This window comes from Schistocerca piceifrons, chromosome 5, assembly GCF_021461385.2.
Source record: "Schistocerca piceifrons isolate TAMUIC-IGC-003096 chromosome 5, iqSchPice1.1, whole genome shotgun sequence".
Classification (NCBI taxonomy): Eukaryota; Metazoa; Arthropoda; class Insecta; order Orthoptera; family Acrididae; genus Schistocerca; species Schistocerca piceifrons.
This window is the reverse complement of record NC_060142.1, coordinates 437,184,006-437,202,232: the sequence shown is the minus strand read 5'-3', so window position 1 is coordinate 437,202,232 and position 18,227 is coordinate 437,184,006. Positions and strand designations below refer to the sequence as shown.

Here is an 18,227-nt window from a genome sequence, read left to right as displayed (position 1 = left end):
ACCTTCGATCCAAAACAGTCATTTACTTTAAAACAGGTAAATAGATGACAATGCCGATATCAACGCTGTCCTCCCAAGCAGCGCTGCACCTGGAGACTGCAGTACCGAAGCAAAGCTTACACCACTCACAAGTCTAACACACGCGTCACCAACGTGCACCTTTTTAGAATTCTTATGTTCACCTCACATACAAAACTTCCCGTAATTCTTCGTCGGAATCCAAGGGCAGAACCAAAAAATCACTTCTCGGCCCTTGAATGACCACACGATGATAGCCATCGGGACGACGCCGGCCCTCCACACTAGGGTCTTCGAGCTCACGGCGTTCCGTCCCCAACCGACTGCTTCCGTGGGGCCCACCGACCAAACGACCTTGCCCTCCAACATCGTCGTCGCTCCTCACACACTTCCACAGTTAACTCTCAGCAACCCCCTTCTTCGTCGTTCTTTCGCCTCGCGGCGCGCGGGAAGCTAACTCGCCAAAGATATGCGACGACCAGAGGCTCCAAAACTTCACTGGGAGTACTGAGATGGCGGGTGATTTCAAAAACAAAAAAAATGAAATAGCGAGCCGTACCGACTCAAAGCGATCGGTTGAATAGGACACATTCGGAGACATCAAGGAATCTCCAATTTAGTATTGGAGGGGAGTTTAGGGGAAGGGGGGGGGGCAGGGCTATTTTATTTTGACAAAGATTTAGGGAAATTTGGGTTAAAATCACACTTAAGGTGGTAACTCTATTTTTTATAGTAGAATTTGTGGCCGCAACGATGTATTAAAGGGGATTCCCACCCACTCTTGTTGAATGTAATCCTTCTAATTGTAGCTTACTATATTAACTGAGCTGTTACCGTTGTTGAGGGCATCATAAGAACTTAGTCGTATTATACCTACAGTAATCGCACGAAAAGTTGACCCGTATGAAGTATAGATGAAAAACAGATGTTCCGCCGCGTGGTGTCGGGACGCGAGAAGGGAAACCTTTACGTGTTTGTCTTCCTCCAATCCTCAAGTAGCACTACTTGCTGGTGTCAAAAATCAGCATGCAACAAGCAACAGTGATTGGCGACATCAAGCTATCATCGAAGCCAAGAATTTTGAAGTGAGGAAGAACTAGAAAAAGTGCCAGCTGAAATATATTGGAATAAATTAGTAAGCTTGAAAGATAATCATGGCTATTTTTTTATGAAAACCACAAAATTGGTCATTTCACTTTTATTACCAGTTCCATCGTAAAATAGATAATTATTCAGTGTCCTCAAAAATGTAAAAATAGACAAATGAAACAGACTTAACATCGAAACCGTTAACGGGTTCTTTGATACAAAACTGGAATACTAGCATTTTCAGAACCAACAGTGCTATGCTGAATGCAGCAATAGGTGTAAAAGTAGTGCTTCATTCTCTGGCCCTGTAAATCTATGAATGTTTTGTGTAATATACTATAGTTATTTTATGTTATTAAATACTTGAAGTAATATGTTCTTCTTTATTATAATTATGAAACCTAAATATATGTATTTTTAAAGTTTTCAGGGTATTTTAGAGATAATTCCGAAAGAAAGTAGGATAAAACCTAAATCGTAAGTGGTTTTAAGACTCTCAAGTAGGCACGTAACGCACAAATTATTTACCTCGACTGAACTCATGCGGCAGTACCCTGGCTAAGAGAACGACTCGGAACTTTTCCACTCATACCTTTCGACGAACTTCTTTCAGACATTGTTCACTACCGTACAATAAATAAAGTAATAATAAACGCAGTAACAATTCCTGAAAGAGTAAAAATGACAACAAGCAAAAAGTCACAGTGTGCAAAGATCACACAGACAGCAAGCTGCCTGAAACTCAAACACAGCCGGAAGTGTTCTGGTGGTGGGCTGAAGGTTTGGCAACTTCGGGTGGTTGCTGCGGCAACAGGTATCCCGCGTGAGCTCCCCCTAGAGGTGCGCTCTACCAAGACGATGGTCCGGTAGTTTTGGTGCACTACATAAATGACGTAGTAAATTGTAAGGTTACCGACAGTATTGGTAGGGAAAGAAATATGTATGAAGATGTGAGACAGAAAATGGCAGCCGACAGCTTCTCTTTACTCTTTCGTTTGTTTGGTTGTTTGTTGGCACATAATTGTAACTGCACATCATTCAGTGTTAGTACAGTGTATATTGGTTATTTGGTACTCAACAGAAAGTTCTTCATCATGGTCAATGGCAAGAGTTTCTTGTTATTATTGATAAATGCAAAAGATATTTATGAATAACAGAAACATGTTTTATGTAAATTCGTCGTAGCGTTGAAGTGATGTTTGATACATTTTTGTTTTGCAGTTTATTTTATTTTACCTTTTTAAAATTTAGTAGGATGAAATCTTCTTGTAGAAACAATAAGCAGCTAATCAGTTGCGAAATAGTTTCAACATTTATGAAAAAGTCTTCTTCAGAACTTTTTTGGAGGGTAACTTACTATTTGTTGCCATTTTATTGCTTTTAAATATGTGCGCAGCTAATCATGATCTGTTTTTTAATGTCATAATTTTAATTTTAACTTTTAAGCAACTTTAGCATGAGAGAGTTTCATTCACTGTCGTGCACCCTCCTTGCGTATACTAATAATGCCCTGTCTTGCCAAAAGCTTTCCTTAGCCCAAGCGTTGCGTACGTGACTCTAGTGCACCAGCTATGCATTGGTGAAGAAATATCAAATGACAACAACCATGTTGTGCATGTCTCAATTATTATGGAGGAGAGATTTCATATTTGACTGACGCCTTTCGTGCCTTTGTCATAACATGTAATGCAGTGAGTCCCAATAATTTTTTGCATTCGTTTAAAGAGATTATTGTACCTCTATATACAGGGTGTAAATTTTAAGTTGACAAACCAGAATAACTCGAAAAATAAGCGTCATAAGAAAAAATTTGTAGAATCCAAAGTTGATTATTTTCGAGAGGGACATCTGCTGGTGCTAAAATTAGCCCGCCACTCCAGCCTCCTGGGGTTGGGGCGGGAGGCAACTTTAAAATTACAAATGGGAATTCCCATTTTTTATTGCATTTGGGTCAACATTTGTAAAACACTAATTGCTCTCTCTCTCAAACCCCACCCTGTGAGGAGAGAAGGAAAGTTCTAGTTTTAGTGAATCAAAATACACGAAGTAAATGAGTATTTTTTATTTATCCGTAACCATTTTCCAAGCCAAAATGAGAACACGGATTTTCTTGAATTACTGCGCCAACTACTAAGAATCAAAACAAATGTTTAAGACAAAATGTACGTAGTTTTTTATGTAAAATCTGATTCTGCAATAAAAAAATGGGGATTCCCATTTGAAATTTTAAAGTTTCCTCCCACCCCACCCCAAGGCGGCTGGGGTGGAGGGTTAATTTTACCACCAGCAGATGTCCCCCTCGAAAATAATCAATTTTTGATTCTACACATTTTTTCGTGTGAAGTTTATTTTTCGAGTTATTCTGGTTTGTCAACTTAAAATTTACACCCTGTACATCTGAATATATTTTCACTGTAAACGCCACCCATCGCGTGGCTGTTTCAACCGTTCTCCAACTTGTTATGCGCCTGCCATACTTGGACTTATGTATTTTAATTCTCACAGTGTGTGGTTCTTTATGTGTAAAATACTTTTTATTCATTTTACAGTCACCCCTTTTTTGTATACTTTCTTCTATTATGTTCCCCCTTGTTTATATCTCTGTTCACCCAAGTTTCTCCTTTTTATAATTTTAAATGTCCTCCTGTGCAATTGTACCGTCTCTAGGCTGAACAGCAGCGCCTATGCTGCTGCCAGCCTGCCCCGGCTGGGGAATTCAAAATACAATAAAGGGAAAAAAAAATCACTGTTAACTTTCTTAGTTGTCAATATTTTCTGCAGAAGACGACGTTCTTTCAAACGTTGGAACCATAGTAAAGGGGTTTCAATAAACCTTCCTTTTTACAGCTGATTGGCTGTTTAATATTCCTACAAGATGATTTTATCTCTTTATTGCGGAAATTGCATTTTCTAGAGCTTTATGGTAAAACTGCAATATTCCTCTGCTTCACGTTACGAATCAACAACTTTAAAGAAAAACCTGAATTAAACATTCGCAGTTTCAGTTTTGCTTTAAATACTGTCTATTCTTAAGTAACAGGAGGGTAGTTATGTAGATCGAAACTGTTCCGTCAGTTAGCCTCCCCTTTATACATCCTCGCTCGGTTTCTAGATAGTTCACCGCTTCCAGTTTTTAGGGGACGCTGCTAAGACACTGATCGTATAGAGTGAATCGGGGAAGGTAGTATTCGGGTTATGAGGCTTATTTGCTCGTATTACTTTACTGTATCACGAGAGTACGGCACTCAGCCGTCAACTGCTTCCTCGAGTCGAAGTCTCGAGCGGCACGAGGCAGGTGCAGTTGTAAAGGAAACTTTTCGTCTTTGAGAGCAAAAAAACGGTGGTACCTATTATACGATTTGAATGGCTGATGTATTTAAAACAATAATAATGATTTCTATACGTTTTTATCACTTCTAATAATCTGTTTATACGTATTCTGTATCTTGTGGAGCGTGTTCGTCCAGTTACTTCCAGTTTGCTGCCATATGAGAATACGTATTTCAACAAGGATCTCACAGTGATACCTGGGAAAGACGCCATATATTCTTTGGGGTAGGGTGGACACTCGTAATAACTGTTTTTTTTTTTAACCTCTATTTCCAGATGCTGCCTAGAAATGATGAAACGACCACAAACAGAGATCAGTCGAGTGAGGAAAGCCTCCAACTAGCAACAGAGCACGTAAAAGTGATGGCATGAACTGTTTTCTAGTTTCTCAGTGTACGGGATTTCATATCGGGGGTATAACAGTAAATGTCAACCAAACAATGGTCAGTAATTGCAACACAAAGTTTCATTTAGTAGTACTTGACAGCAAAATGTACAATCAAACTGGAGATATACTACATTCATTTTGTCATCTTCCCTCGATCTTCGCGACGAGATGCCTAATATTGCAACCTGTAAAAAATCAGTTACTCTAGGTCATAAAGTTTATGATTCTGTCTTATACATCGCTTTTAAATTTGAAGAAACCATGCCAAACATATGGGCTTAGGCTTGTTTTGAAAATCGCATGATTTCCCACTAAAATTTCGTGTAGAAACAGGAAGTATGACATCCTCCCCCGATGCACTATACGTAAAGAAGGCGATCGTTCTGAAGTAATGGTCGATAGGTGTGACGTCGTCAGTGATACGACCACACCGCCGCCTGAGAGATCGATCCGCAGGATGTGATTCTCTCGATAAACGGAACAGAAGAGCGGCTGTGCTAGCCAAAGAATACACAGACAGTCGCAGTACTTACGCTCGCCGCGAGGCCACTTCAAGAGTGTAGTGGAGTTGTGCCAGTCTACAGTTCGTAGCCGCATTCAGTGGTCAGCCAGCGCCGATGTTAGTCAGTCATCGTGTGCTGCTCAGTTATTGCTGCCATCAAGTCATTGTAGCCCAGTTGTAAAGTTCCGTAATAGTACTACAGTAAAGTCAACAGTACTAAGTCGGCGGTTATAAACAATACTACGTTCTCTCATGTCGACAGCCAAGTCAGTCTTCAAATTCACCGGATTAGACATTCAGATTACGAGAGATTAATTCGTCACTCCAAGATTTGTCACTTGTAAATTATGTCATTCCAGAGATGCTTAGTCTAGTTGCGTCTTCTATAACTGTCAACCAACAGACCATGGACTACAACAAATTTAAGTAATAAATACGTTCTTATTTTGTACTCCTGCTAATTAACTGTGTTTTCCTGTTGTAGCTACGAACCACCTTGGCATAGTAGAAACCACGTTTCCACCTCCTTGGCTACCTCATATTTGCTACCTCATGTTGATGGACTCGGTTATGGTGGAAGATCGAGAGCCATCAATAGGTATGCAACACACACAATGTACCGGGTGATCAAAAAGTCAGTATAAATTTGAAAACTTAATAAACCACGGAATAACGTAGATAGAGAGATAAAAATTGACACACCTGCTTGGAATGACATGGGGTTTTATTAGAACCACTCTATATTGCTAGACGCGTGAAAGATCTCTTGCGCGCGTCTTTTGGTGACGATCGTGTGCTCAGCCGCCACTTTCGTCATGTTTGGCCTCCCAGGTCCCCAGACCTCAGTCCGTGTGAGTATTGGCTTTGGGGTTACCTGAAGTCGCAAGTGTATCGTGATCAACCGACATCTCCAGGGATGCTGAAAGACAACATCCGACGCCAGTGCCCCCCTATAACTCCGGACATGCTTTACAGTGCTGTTCACAACATTATTCCTCGACTACAGCTATTGTTGAGGAATGATGGTGGACATATTGAGCATTTCCTGTAAAGGACATCATCTTTGCTTTGTCTTACTTTGTTATGGTAATTATTGCTATTCTGATCAGATGAAGCGCCATCTGTCGGATATTTTTTGAACTTTTGTATTTGTTTGGTTCTAATAAAACCCCATGTCATTCCAAGCATGTGTGTCAATTTGTACTTCTCTATCTACATTATTCCGTGATTTATTCAGTTTTCAAATTTGTACTGACTTTTTGATTACCCGGTACATGTAACGCGTGTACACCCATAACTGACTAGGAATGCTGGAATATTCCAGAATTTGAAACACGAACAGCTGCTAGTATGATTTTCTTAGAAGTAGATACCTTAGGGGTTGCGAAGCAACTCAAATCGCTTGATACGGGCAAGTCTTCAGGTCCAGATTGTATACCGATTAGGTTCCTTTCAGATTACGCTGATACAATAACTCCCTACTTAGCAACCATATACAACCGCTCGCTCACCGATAGATCCGTACCTACAGGTTAGAAAATTAGCGCAGGTCGCACCAGTGTTTAAGTAGGTTAGTAGGAGTAATCCATCGAACTACAGACCTATATCATTGACGTCGGTTTGCAGTAGGGTTTTGGAGCATACACTGTATTCAAACATTATGAATCACCTCGAAGGGAACGATCTATTGATACGTAATCAGCATGGTTTCAGAAAACATTGTTCTTGTGCAACGCAGCTAGCCCTTTATTCGCACGAAGTAATGGCCGCTATCGACAGGGGATCTCAAGTTGATTCCGTATTTCTAGATTTCCGGAAAGCTTTTGACACCGTTCCTCACAAGCGACTTCTAATCAAGCTGCAGGCCTATGGGTATCGTCTCAGTTGTGCGACTGGATTCGTGATTTCCTGTCAGGAAGGTCGCAGTTCGTAGTAATAGACGTCAAATCATTGAGTAAAACTGAAGTGGTTATCAGGTGTTCCTCAGGGAAGCGTCCTGGCACCTTTGCTGTTCCTGATCTATATTAATGACCTGGGTGACCATCTGAGCAGTTCTCTTAGATTGTTTGCAGATGATGCTGTAATTTACCGTCTAGTAAGATCATCCGAAGACCAGTATCAGTTGCAAAGCGATTTAGAAAAGATTGCTGTATGGTGTGGCAGGTGGCAGTTGACGCTAAATAACGAAAAGTGTGAGGTGATCCACATGAGTTACAAAAGAAATCCGTTCTCAAGGCTGTCAATTCAACTAAGTACCTGGGTGTTAAAATTACGAACAACTTCAGTTGGAAAGACCAGATAGATAATATTGTGGGGAAGGCGAGCCAAAGGTTGCGTTTCATTGGCAGGACACTTAGAAGATGCAACAAGTCCACTAAAGAGACAGCTTACACTACACTCGTCTGTCCTCTGTTAGAACATTGCTACGCGGTGTGGGATCCTTACCAGGTGGGATTGACGGAGGACATCGAAAGGGTGCAAGAAAGGGCAGCTCGTTTTGTATTATCACGTAATAGGGGAGAGAGTGTGGCAGATACGATACGCGAGTTGGGACGGAAGTCATTAAAGCAAAGACGTTTTTCGTCGCGGCGATATCTATTTACGAAATGTCAGTCATCAACTTTCTCTTCCGAATGCGAAAATATTTTGTTGAGCCCAACCTGCATAGGTAGGAATGATCATCAAAATAAAATAAGAGAAATCAGAACTCGAACAGAAAGGTTTAGGTGTTCGTTTTTCCCGGGCGCTGTTCGGGAATGGAATGGTAGGGAGATAGTATGATTGTGGTTCGATGAACCCTCTGCCAAGCACTTAAATGTGAATTGCAGAGTAATCATGTAGATGTAGATGAAAGCCACTGTAGTCTACGATAACTTACGGTAGTCTTTGGCAGCCTACGGTAGTTTTCCAATCTAGCTTCCCCTCCTACTTCCATCGTAGCCGTCTATCGTAAAGTAATTTTGAACAGTATGTAACTGTCTACACAGTCGTGGCCACATTCACGGCAAGTGGCGGTTGTTTGCAGCGGGGAGAAGACGACGCTGCTGCTGCCGGGAAGCTGCGTGGGCGGCGGCGGCGTCAGCTCCAACGAGTCGGGCTACGACAGCGACGGCGCGGGCCGCGGCGGCGGCGCCACCGAGAGCTCCGACTCGGGCAGCCTGCACGAGGCGGACCCCTACGGCGGCGGCATGGGCGCCCTGGGCTCCACGCCTCCCCCACCGCCCCCGCCGGTGCCCGCGCGCTCCGCCGCCCACGCCCCCATCCACGCCCCCGCCGCTCCCGGTGAGGAGACGCGCACGGCCTGGCCGCGGCGCGGACGCTGGGCCAGGTCGTCTTCGGCCAGCCTCCTACTGCCCTCCGCCAGCAGGTAGGCCTACGCCCATTCCTCGCAGAATATACTAGGTCAGAAAAAGAAGAATACGTACGCAATAAAATGAAACGACGGCAGCGGTCGTTTTGATGTTACTTTATTATACTGCAGTCAGTTATAGTGACTCAAAAAGACACGCCATCGCTTTTACAGTACTCTGCGGAAGCCACTACATAGATGTTGGTCGCTGAGGGGATCGTGCATACGAGTGGCGTTCACCCCGTCAGCGTCAGTTAAGGCCCGCAGATGGTGGGTGTACTTAAGTCACCGGAACTGATTGCAATATAATAAAATAACATCAAAATGGCGGCTGTAGGTGTTTCATTTTATTACGTGTGCGAACGACTGAAGTCCCGCAGACCATCAGTCAGAAGGATAGACAAAAAAAAAAAAAAAAGCAGGAGAACACCGTCGTTACGTAATGTCACCACTTATGCTTGGTACCTGGATAAATAACTAGAGGTACCGGGTGATCAAAAAGTCAGTATAAATATGAAAACTTAATAAACCACGGAATAACGTAGATAGAGAGATAAAAATTAACACACATGATTGGAATGACATGGGGTTTTATTAGAACCACCCCATATTGCCAGAGAGATAAAAATTAACATACATGATTGGAATGACATGGGGTTTTATTAGAACCACCCCATATTGCCAGACGCGTGAAATATCTCTTTCACGCGTCGTTTGGTGATGATCGTGTGCTCAGCTGCCACTTTCGTCATGCTTGGCCTCCCAGGTCCCCAGACCACAGTCCGTGCGATTATTGGCTTTGGGGTTACCTGAAGTCGCAAGTGTATCGTGATCGACCGACATCTCTAGGGATGCTGAAAGACAACATCCGACGCAAGTGCCTTACCATAACTCTGGACATGCTTTACAGTGCTGTTCACAACATTATTCCTCGATTACAGCTATTGTTGAGGAATGATGGTGGACATATTGAGCATTTCCTGTAAAGAACATCATCTTTGTTTGTCTTACTTTGTTATGCTAATTATTGCTATTCTGATCAGATGTATCGCAACCATCTGTAGGACATTTTTTTAACGTTTGTATTTTTTTGGTTCTAATAAAACCCCATGCCATTTCAAGCAAGTGTGTCAATTAGTACCTCTCTATCTACATTATTCCGTGATTTATTCTGTTTTCAAATTTTCACTGACTTTTTGATCACCCGGTACTTACAAATAAAACAGTCTACATGGTGCTCAGAGTAAACCTGCCTTACAACAAGACCATACGGCAAGTCGATTTTTGCAATCTTTTTTTTTTTAATTTTTATTTTATGTGAAGCTCAGAACTCAAATATCAGTCCCGCAAAACAGTTCAATGCACCTCTCAAAAATTCTAGAGAAAATCGACTTTGAAGTTTACCGGGTGTAATTAGTACCCTAAACCAAGGAATATTCTTTCGATGGGAGGTGTGAACTGTGGTAGAACGTTCATGTGCCAAATTCGATTGCTGGCCGACGCAAATTTTTTAACAAAGGTGCACGTTCAACGAGTATTTTCATGAATGGTAGAGACACATGAAGACGAAAACAAAATATTTGCAATGTCTTTTATTTAAATAATCTTTATTAATAACTTTTTACAAATACTCGATAATTTAGAAGTTACACTGAGGTGACAAAAGTCGTGGGATACATCCTAATCACGTGTCGGCCCCGCTTTTGGCCGGCGTAGTGCAGAAACTCGTGCGGCATAGACGCAACAAGTCGCTGGAAGTCGCCTGCAGAAGTACTGAGCCATGCTTGCCTCTATAGCCATCCACAATTGCGAAGGTGCTGCCGGTGCAGGATTTTGTGCACGACCTGACCTCTCGATTACGTCCCATAAATATTCGATGGGGTTCTTGTCGGGCGATCTGGCTGGCCAAATCATTCGCCCAAACAGTCCAGAATATTCTTCAAACCCATGGCAAACAGTTGTGGCCCGTGACAAGGCGCATTGCCATCCATAAAAATTCCATCGCTGTTTGTAAACTTGAAGTTCATGAATGGCTCCAACTGGTCTCCAAGTAGCCAAACATAAAAAATTCTTCCCATATAAACACAGCCCATACAATTATGGAGCCACCACCCGCTTGCACAGTGCCTTATTGACAACTTGGGTCCATGGCTGTCACACACTCCAACCCCAGCATCTGCTCTTACCAAATGAAATCGGGTCTCATCTGAGCAGTACACAGTTTCCCAGTCGTCTAGGAACCAACCGATACGGTTAAGAGCCCAGGAGAGGCGCTGCAGTCGATTTCATGCTGTTACCAAAGGCACTCTCGTCGGTGGTCTGCTGCCATAGACCATTAACTCTAAATTTCGCCGCAATGTCTTCAAGGATACGATCTGCGGTCATTTCACGCAGTGCTGATTGTCTGTTAGCACTGACAACTCTACGCTGCTCTCGGTAGTTAAATGCAGGCCGTCGGCCAAAGCGTTGTCCGTCGTGAGAGGTAATGCCTGAAATTTGGTTTTCTCGGCACACTCTTGACACTGTGGATATCGGAATATTGAATTGCCTAACAATTTCCGAAATGGAGTGTCCCATACGTCTAGCTGCAATCACCATTCCGCGTTCAAAGTCTGTTAATATCCGTCGTGCGGCCATAATCACGTTGGAAAACTCTCCACATGAATCACCTGAATACAAATAACAGCTACACCAAAGCACTGCTCTTTTATACCTTGTGTACGCGGTACTACTGCCATCTCTATATGTGCATATTGGCCGCGCGGAGTCGCCGCGCGGTTAGAGGCGCCAACTCACTCACTGCGCGGCCCCTCCCGCCGGAGGTTCGAGTCCCCCCTCGGGCTTGGGTTTGTGTGTTGTTCTCATCGTAGGTTAGTTTAAGTAGTGTGTAAGTCTAGGGACCGATGACCTCTGCAGTTTGGTCCCTTAAGAATTCACACACATTTATTTGCATATTGTTATACCACGACTTCTGTCACTTTAGTGTATGACACTCCGATTTTGGTATTTTTTTTTTTATTTTTATGGTACGTGCAGTTAAGAACTCAAACATCAACTCCACAAAGCAGTTCAGTACAACTCTCAAAAATTCTCTATTTTGAAGTTTAACTAGCATAATTAATACACTAAACCAACAACGATTATTTGGATCTAATGTGTGAGTCTATGGCAGAATTTTCACGTGCCAAATGGGGGTCAACCAGGATCTATTGCTGGCTGATGCACATTTTTAAACAAACAACGAACATTTCCGTGAAGGATAAAAATTTGAATTAAATTTTTTTCTTCTGCAAATGCAGATGAAAAAAACTTAATTCAAATTTTTTTAAATTTAAATAATGTTTATTGACAATCTCTTATACGAGGTCGATAATTTAAAATTTATATTTGAAACGAAAGCTAAATTCTTAATGTGTTATAAGTAGATAAAAATAAGAAGTGCTTTTTTTCGTACAAAGGACAAATATTTGTGTGTTAATTAGCACTCATTTGATGAATTTTATATTTAAATGATGTAGGTATTCCAACTGGACAGGAAAAACAATAACATGTGTACCAACAAGATAAAAAAGTTTTGAAAACCGGATGTATAAAGCCCGCGAAATTAAAACAAATCCCGTTACTTTTTGATCAAACTTTGCATATCTCATTCCTATCCGTTCCCTGATGTTGTGGAGCAAAGTATAGACTCTCCTCCCCTTATAACAGCTATTCCATTCCCGTTGCCAGCTATCTGTCCGCTTATCTCTTCTTTAGTCCTCTGATACGATAGTGATCTTCTCCACCCTTCCCATCTTGAGTCAGTAAACTGGGGCCCGATGTCCGTTGGTACAGTTACCGGGTGGATTCCAAAGATCAGGACTGACAAAGCGTGGCTGAGCGACACACAACTTGACCTAACCCACTCATTTCACTGCAGGCCGGCAGCGCCCACGCCGGAAGGGACGCCGCCGACGCTGCGCAAGGCGTCCGCCCCCGCGGCTGCCCCCGCCTTCGTCGTTCGGAGACTGGTGCAACAGTCTCCGCCTCCACCGCTGCCGAGGAGAGGCTCCACTCCGCCGCCCACCACACCGCCGCCCCCACCGCCGCCCCCGCTTCCGCCTCCGCCTCCGCCGCCGCAGCGCTACTACCACCAGCAGCAGCAGCTCAGCCCGCTGCTAGAAGCCGCGCCTGCCCCCGGCCCGAGCATCCACCGGCCGCCACCGCCACCGCCACCCCCACAGCCGCCCTCCGGTGGACACCACCAGCACCACCATACGCCGACGCCCATTCCATCACCCGTAAGTCTCGTGCCCCAGTAACCTACACACGAAGTCGCAGTACCTAATGATTAGCTTAGTGGTTTATGTGAACTGACAATGTTAATCACTAATCAAATGTTGTTACAGTGCCCATTTTGCCACGCATGTGAGCACTGTAACAACATTTGATTAGTGATTAACGTTGTCAATTTACATAACAAACTGTAGGGTTTGTTATTTAACTAGGGCGACTTAGCTCTAAAAAATATGACTATGTGTAATGAATATCACACACTGAACCACATTTTGGAGAGATCTGAAGATGCCTCGGTAATGAGCTGAATCCGGTAATAAGTAAATGAAATATACGATCTTGACGTAGTTTTTTTTATCCACATACGTTTTAAATCATAACTCCACCCTTTGACAATGTCGGAAAAAAAGCCCTGATTTTTGTTGTTAATGCCGCCAGTAGCCTCTACCGTTAAGCGTTTGTTGACGATTCTGTCAACAGTTGTGGTACTTATATTAGGCAACTAGTTTCAAATCTTACACTTTCATTTTCAAGCATGGCCTACTGAGGCTGCACTGACAGCACTTGGTCTTAATAATAAGTGGCAACACATGTTTTATAAATGTCTGCAGAATAAATGTCACGAACCACACGTACCTCTTGGTAAGATGTTTATTAATAAGATCAGGCACTGTCAGAGCAGCCTCAGAGGGCGAGGTCTGAAAATGAACCTGTAACGTTTGAAACCAGTTGCCGAATGCAAAAACTGCAACTGTTGACAGGATCTTTAGCAAACGCTTTAAGAAATTTGATAGAGTTGCTGGTTCCACGTCAGCAAAATGTGCAACTGAAAGATTTCTCTTTTTTAGTACAGCCGGTGGCCTGTCCTGTTAGTGTATACCTTAGATCTCAGTGTATCTCTGACTTTTACTATTTGTGTAAACATCGACCTTTCCTGTTGGTGTATCGCGTGGACTTTATTGTTAGTGCGCCCTTAGGCCTGCGCTACTAGCACAGCCCTGGCCATTGTTGTCAGTGCAGCCCCTGGCCTTTACTGTTTGCGTAGGTCCACCCACTGCCACCCGCGCCTTCACCTTCGCCGTCGCCGACGCCGCTGAGCTACTCGCGGACTCTGCAACCGTCCCCTCCACCGCCAGTGACGCCCCGCAGTTCGACGCCTCCGGCGCTGCCCCCACGCCCCCACACGCCTCCCACGCCGCCCCCTCGCGGCCAGACTGACGCCCGCCGCCAGCAGTTCCTTACGTCGCAGCTGCAGGGCACAAAATCTCCCACCACCACCGCCACTACTACTACCGCTGCCGTTGCAGACGACGAAGAGGCAGCGGAAGCCAGGGACACCTTCCAGGTGCGTCTCTTCGTGCAGTGTTGTTACTTCATTATTTTGACAATTATTATTGTTCTACTCGTATTTGTCCTGTATTAATAGACGAGAGTCACATACAACCTTCAGTTCCATTTCTTTATTCATTGCGGCATATTCAAATTTCTTCCATGTTATTTTTCTTTATTGCGTCCATCCTGTTCCTAGTTTTCCTTTATTTACATCAGTATCATAAAATTATTATTTAATTCGTAATATCGTTTTAATGTGCCATTTATTATTCTTAAGGATTGTTTCTTTCTAGACTGTTCTTTTATTACTCAAACCATATATGGTTTCTTTCTTTAGAAATATTGAAATACGTATTTTTTTAATCCACTGTTAATCATTGATGAAAGGAAACTAAATGACAAGGCAATCTTGCACAATGAATTTGCAGCGGAAGATATGTCGTATCAGAGATGTGCAAGAATAATGTTTCTTTCATGAAATCAAAGGAACACACGCTACTTACCAATGGATCGAAAATAAAGAGTCCCGAGTCCTTTTGTGGATGAGGACCTTTTGCGTCTAGGTTCCCGTCTGCTATAAGCCAAATGAACCGTCGAGGAACGACATCCTCTTATCGTGGACAGAAAAAAAAGCACTCCGTCTTCAGGCCACGAGTGGCCTACCGGGACCATCCGACCGCCGTGTCATCATCGGTGGAGGATGCGGAGAGGAGGGACGTGGGGTCAGCGCACCGCTCTCCCGGTCGTAAGATGGTATTCTTGACCGAAGCCGCTACTATTCGGTCGAGTATCTCCTCAATTGGCATCACGAGGCTGAGCGCACCCCGAAAAATGGCAACAGCGCATGGCGGCCTGGATGGTCACCCATCCAAGTGTCGACCACGCCCGACAGCGCTTAACTTCGGTGATCTCACGGGAACCGGTGTAACCAATGCGGCAAGGCCGTTGCCTTCTATCGTGGACAGAAACTATCATTTAATGTGGCTTTTAATTCTACATACTAAGATCCGTTTACATCATCTTGGGTTCAGAATCATGCTTCCAGACCTTGGTTTCTCCTTCTGGATATACATGTCTGCAGTGCCATAAAAAATTTTACACGTCGCTGCCTCTCAGGTAGAAAACCACTGGTAAAGAAATGGTGACAGGGACGGAGCAACTAATCGTAACTGGCTTGACGATAGAATTCAGACGCCATCAGAAAACAGAAGATTTTTGGAAGCGCTGGACGAAAGAGTATCTCATGATCATGCACAGTTTCCACCAAGTGAGGATGCAAGATCGGTGAAAATCCATGTTGGTGGCGTCGTCCTTCCGCAAGAAGTACTTCTCCCACAGCACATACGGAAGAAGGTAGAGATGGAGTCCCATGCACAGCCATTCTTGTCACTGGCGACGGAAGACTCCTTGCCATGCTCGTCCAGATGGTCATACCCTAAAGGAAGACCACGGCGGGGAGGATGAGGGAGAATCATTAAATGACAACTCTTTATTTGTATCTATATTCATCATTTGTAACTAAAAGTATTATGTAACTTCGACGATCTGCAATTTATGTGCAAATAAGTTCGGATGTTAACATAAAATCACTCTCTAATTGCTCCCACAGGCAATTTCCCAGGAAAAAAAACTCAGAGCTCTTCGATTACTTTCCTTGGCATTTGGAAGTTTTAATTGGAAGTCGAAGAGTTCGACGCCTTGCGATCTTTCAGAGATAGAGACGAGTTAATGATTTACAGCATTCCAATCGTGATCGTTGTACCTAATATGCGCTACATAGCTCATTTCAGACATATCATCCTTGGTTTTGCAAATTCCACTAACGTTGCAGTGCTCATCAACACGTCTTAAGTCATCTTGTGCAGGATGAGAGAGAGAGAGATGAGTGGACAATAGAGAAGATTATGGATGCGGGGTTGAGAGAGCGATAGGTAAGCATGGGAGAGAGGCGGCACAAGCATTCTATGATATTAAGCAATATAAGGTGTTACTGTGCAGAACAACAAATAAAAAAAATTTTTTTTCGCCATTGATGAATGGGTCACCTACAGTCTGGAGACGAGTTTTGTCATTCAGTGTTATGCTAGTAAGACATACGAAAGAAGTCTAGCTCTCGTTGGCCATCAGCCGTAGTGTACGTGCCACCGCCTACTGTGTAGACTATTTGCCGTGCGTTTGTGACGGTTGGGTTGACTGCTCGCAGGAGGACCCGACGCGCTGTCCGTCGCCACGGAGGCAATCGCAGCAGCAGGTGCAGCAGCAGCTGCAGCTGCAGGCGCAGCAGCAGGCGGCGAGCCGGCGGCGTTTCAGACTAGTGCGGCTGCTGCGCGAGACGGCGCCCGGCCGCGCCGCGGAGCTTGGCATCTCGCTGCGACAGCTGATCGAGCCGCCGTCGGCAACGCCGCGCTACCTCGTAACGCACATCGCGCCCGGCAGCGTGGCCGACAGGTACATGCAGAGAGCCACCTAGTGTATCTGTTTTCTCCAAAACATTGAAAAATTACCGTCAAACTTCCTTGCCTAGGGACGCCAGATGTAAGTTGATTTCGTCAAGCCCTGAATGAAAACTACGCAACGGATAACTGGGGAGGGGAGCTTGAGAGCACTGCCTAGAGAGCGTGCTCTTTCTGTACGATACTAGGCAAGGGGCTGGAGGGCTCACACGCTGATGTGTGGGTCCCTGCATTCTATATCTTCGATTTTTAAATTAATTCCTTTAACTGGACTCCTATGTGATTTTTTAAAGTTATGTTAAAGATTGATGACAATTGATTACCTATATATTTTAAACATTATCACTCGATTTTACAGCGATTGCAGCAATTGTTCCAGTTTACAGATATTACAATTTTACAACTTATAGCTCGGGTACATTATATACTAATCTGCACGCACATTTCTACGGGCAAGACGGAATTGCGTTGGCCAAATGTATAGCACCAAAGTCTCCCAATATTTTACATGGGACATCCACTATGTGAGGAGGATAACGGGCAAACTGGGGACCAGATACATTAACACAGGGGGTCGAATTTCCGGAATTAAACGAGAACATTCATTTCCTTACACAATCCGAAGCTGGAAATAAAAGAATTAGTAGAAATATTCAAATACCTCTCTTCCTTGCTTGAACATTGAGACAGACGCACTGAGGGCACGTCTGCTCACTTACCAGTCTTCTGTAACAAGCAAGAATATGGTGGGCACCCGCAGGTCTTCCTGGGCCCCGGTGGAGAGGGTTGTCGAACCACTTGGCTGTGACCAACCTCTCCACCCCAAATCTTGTGACACTGGAAAGTCTTTGACTTTTACCTGCCTGTGCTGTCTCTCTGATCCCCTACCCAGGTGTAAGGTTGGCACTACTATACTGCAGAACTACTTTCCAACTAAGATTTGGCCACGCTTTACGGAAAGGTGTGAGGAGGGTAAGGAAAGTTCATGTGCAGATTCACATTCACGTACAAGAAATGCATAATACACGACACATATAAATACGTATTATGAAGCCTGACACATTTCTTTCCACCCGTCCACATGGGTTCTGTTGCACCCGCGGCCGGCCGCGTCGTGTTTCCCGGTGCGAGCGAGCAGCGAAACCTGCTGCTTATGGAGCGGAAACTACTCTACAGTTTCAACATATACCAATTACGGCGTAGCGCTACCTAAACAGGGAACGCTTTTGTCATTTACAATGGTATACATATCAATATTTGAAAATTTAGAAAATTTTTTGATAATGTTGACTGGAATACTCTTCGAAATTCTGCATCTAGCACGGAGGAAATAAAGGGAGTGAAATGTTATCTACAACCTGTATCGAAATAACAGTGCTCAAAGGACGTGAAAGGGAGGTAGTGCTTGAGAAGGAATAGAAGCAGGGTTTATATTATCCCCAATGTTATTCAACCTGACCAACGAGCAAGCTATGAAGCAAAGTTCAGGGC

The 18,227-nt window shown here is 43.8% G+C and overlaps 1 protein-coding gene across 1 annotated transcript in view; it reads left to right on the top strand.

Annotated features, from left to right (window-relative positions):
• The window catches only part of LOC124799063 (proline-rich protein 36-like), a 488,916-nt gene that overhangs the window by 345,447 nt on the left and 125,242 nt on the right, over positions 1-18,227 (top strand). The window contains exons 6-9 of the mRNA XM_047262601.1: positions 8,485-8,694; positions 12,596-12,956; positions 13,997-14,296; positions 16,487-16,731. Of these exons, the coding sequence (XP_047118557.1) occupies positions 8,485-8,694; positions 12,596-12,956; positions 13,997-14,296; positions 16,487-16,731 (1,116 nt within the window). The remainder of the gene's footprint in view (positions 1-8,484; positions 8,695-12,595; positions 12,957-13,996; positions 14,297-16,486; positions 16,732-18,227) is intronic.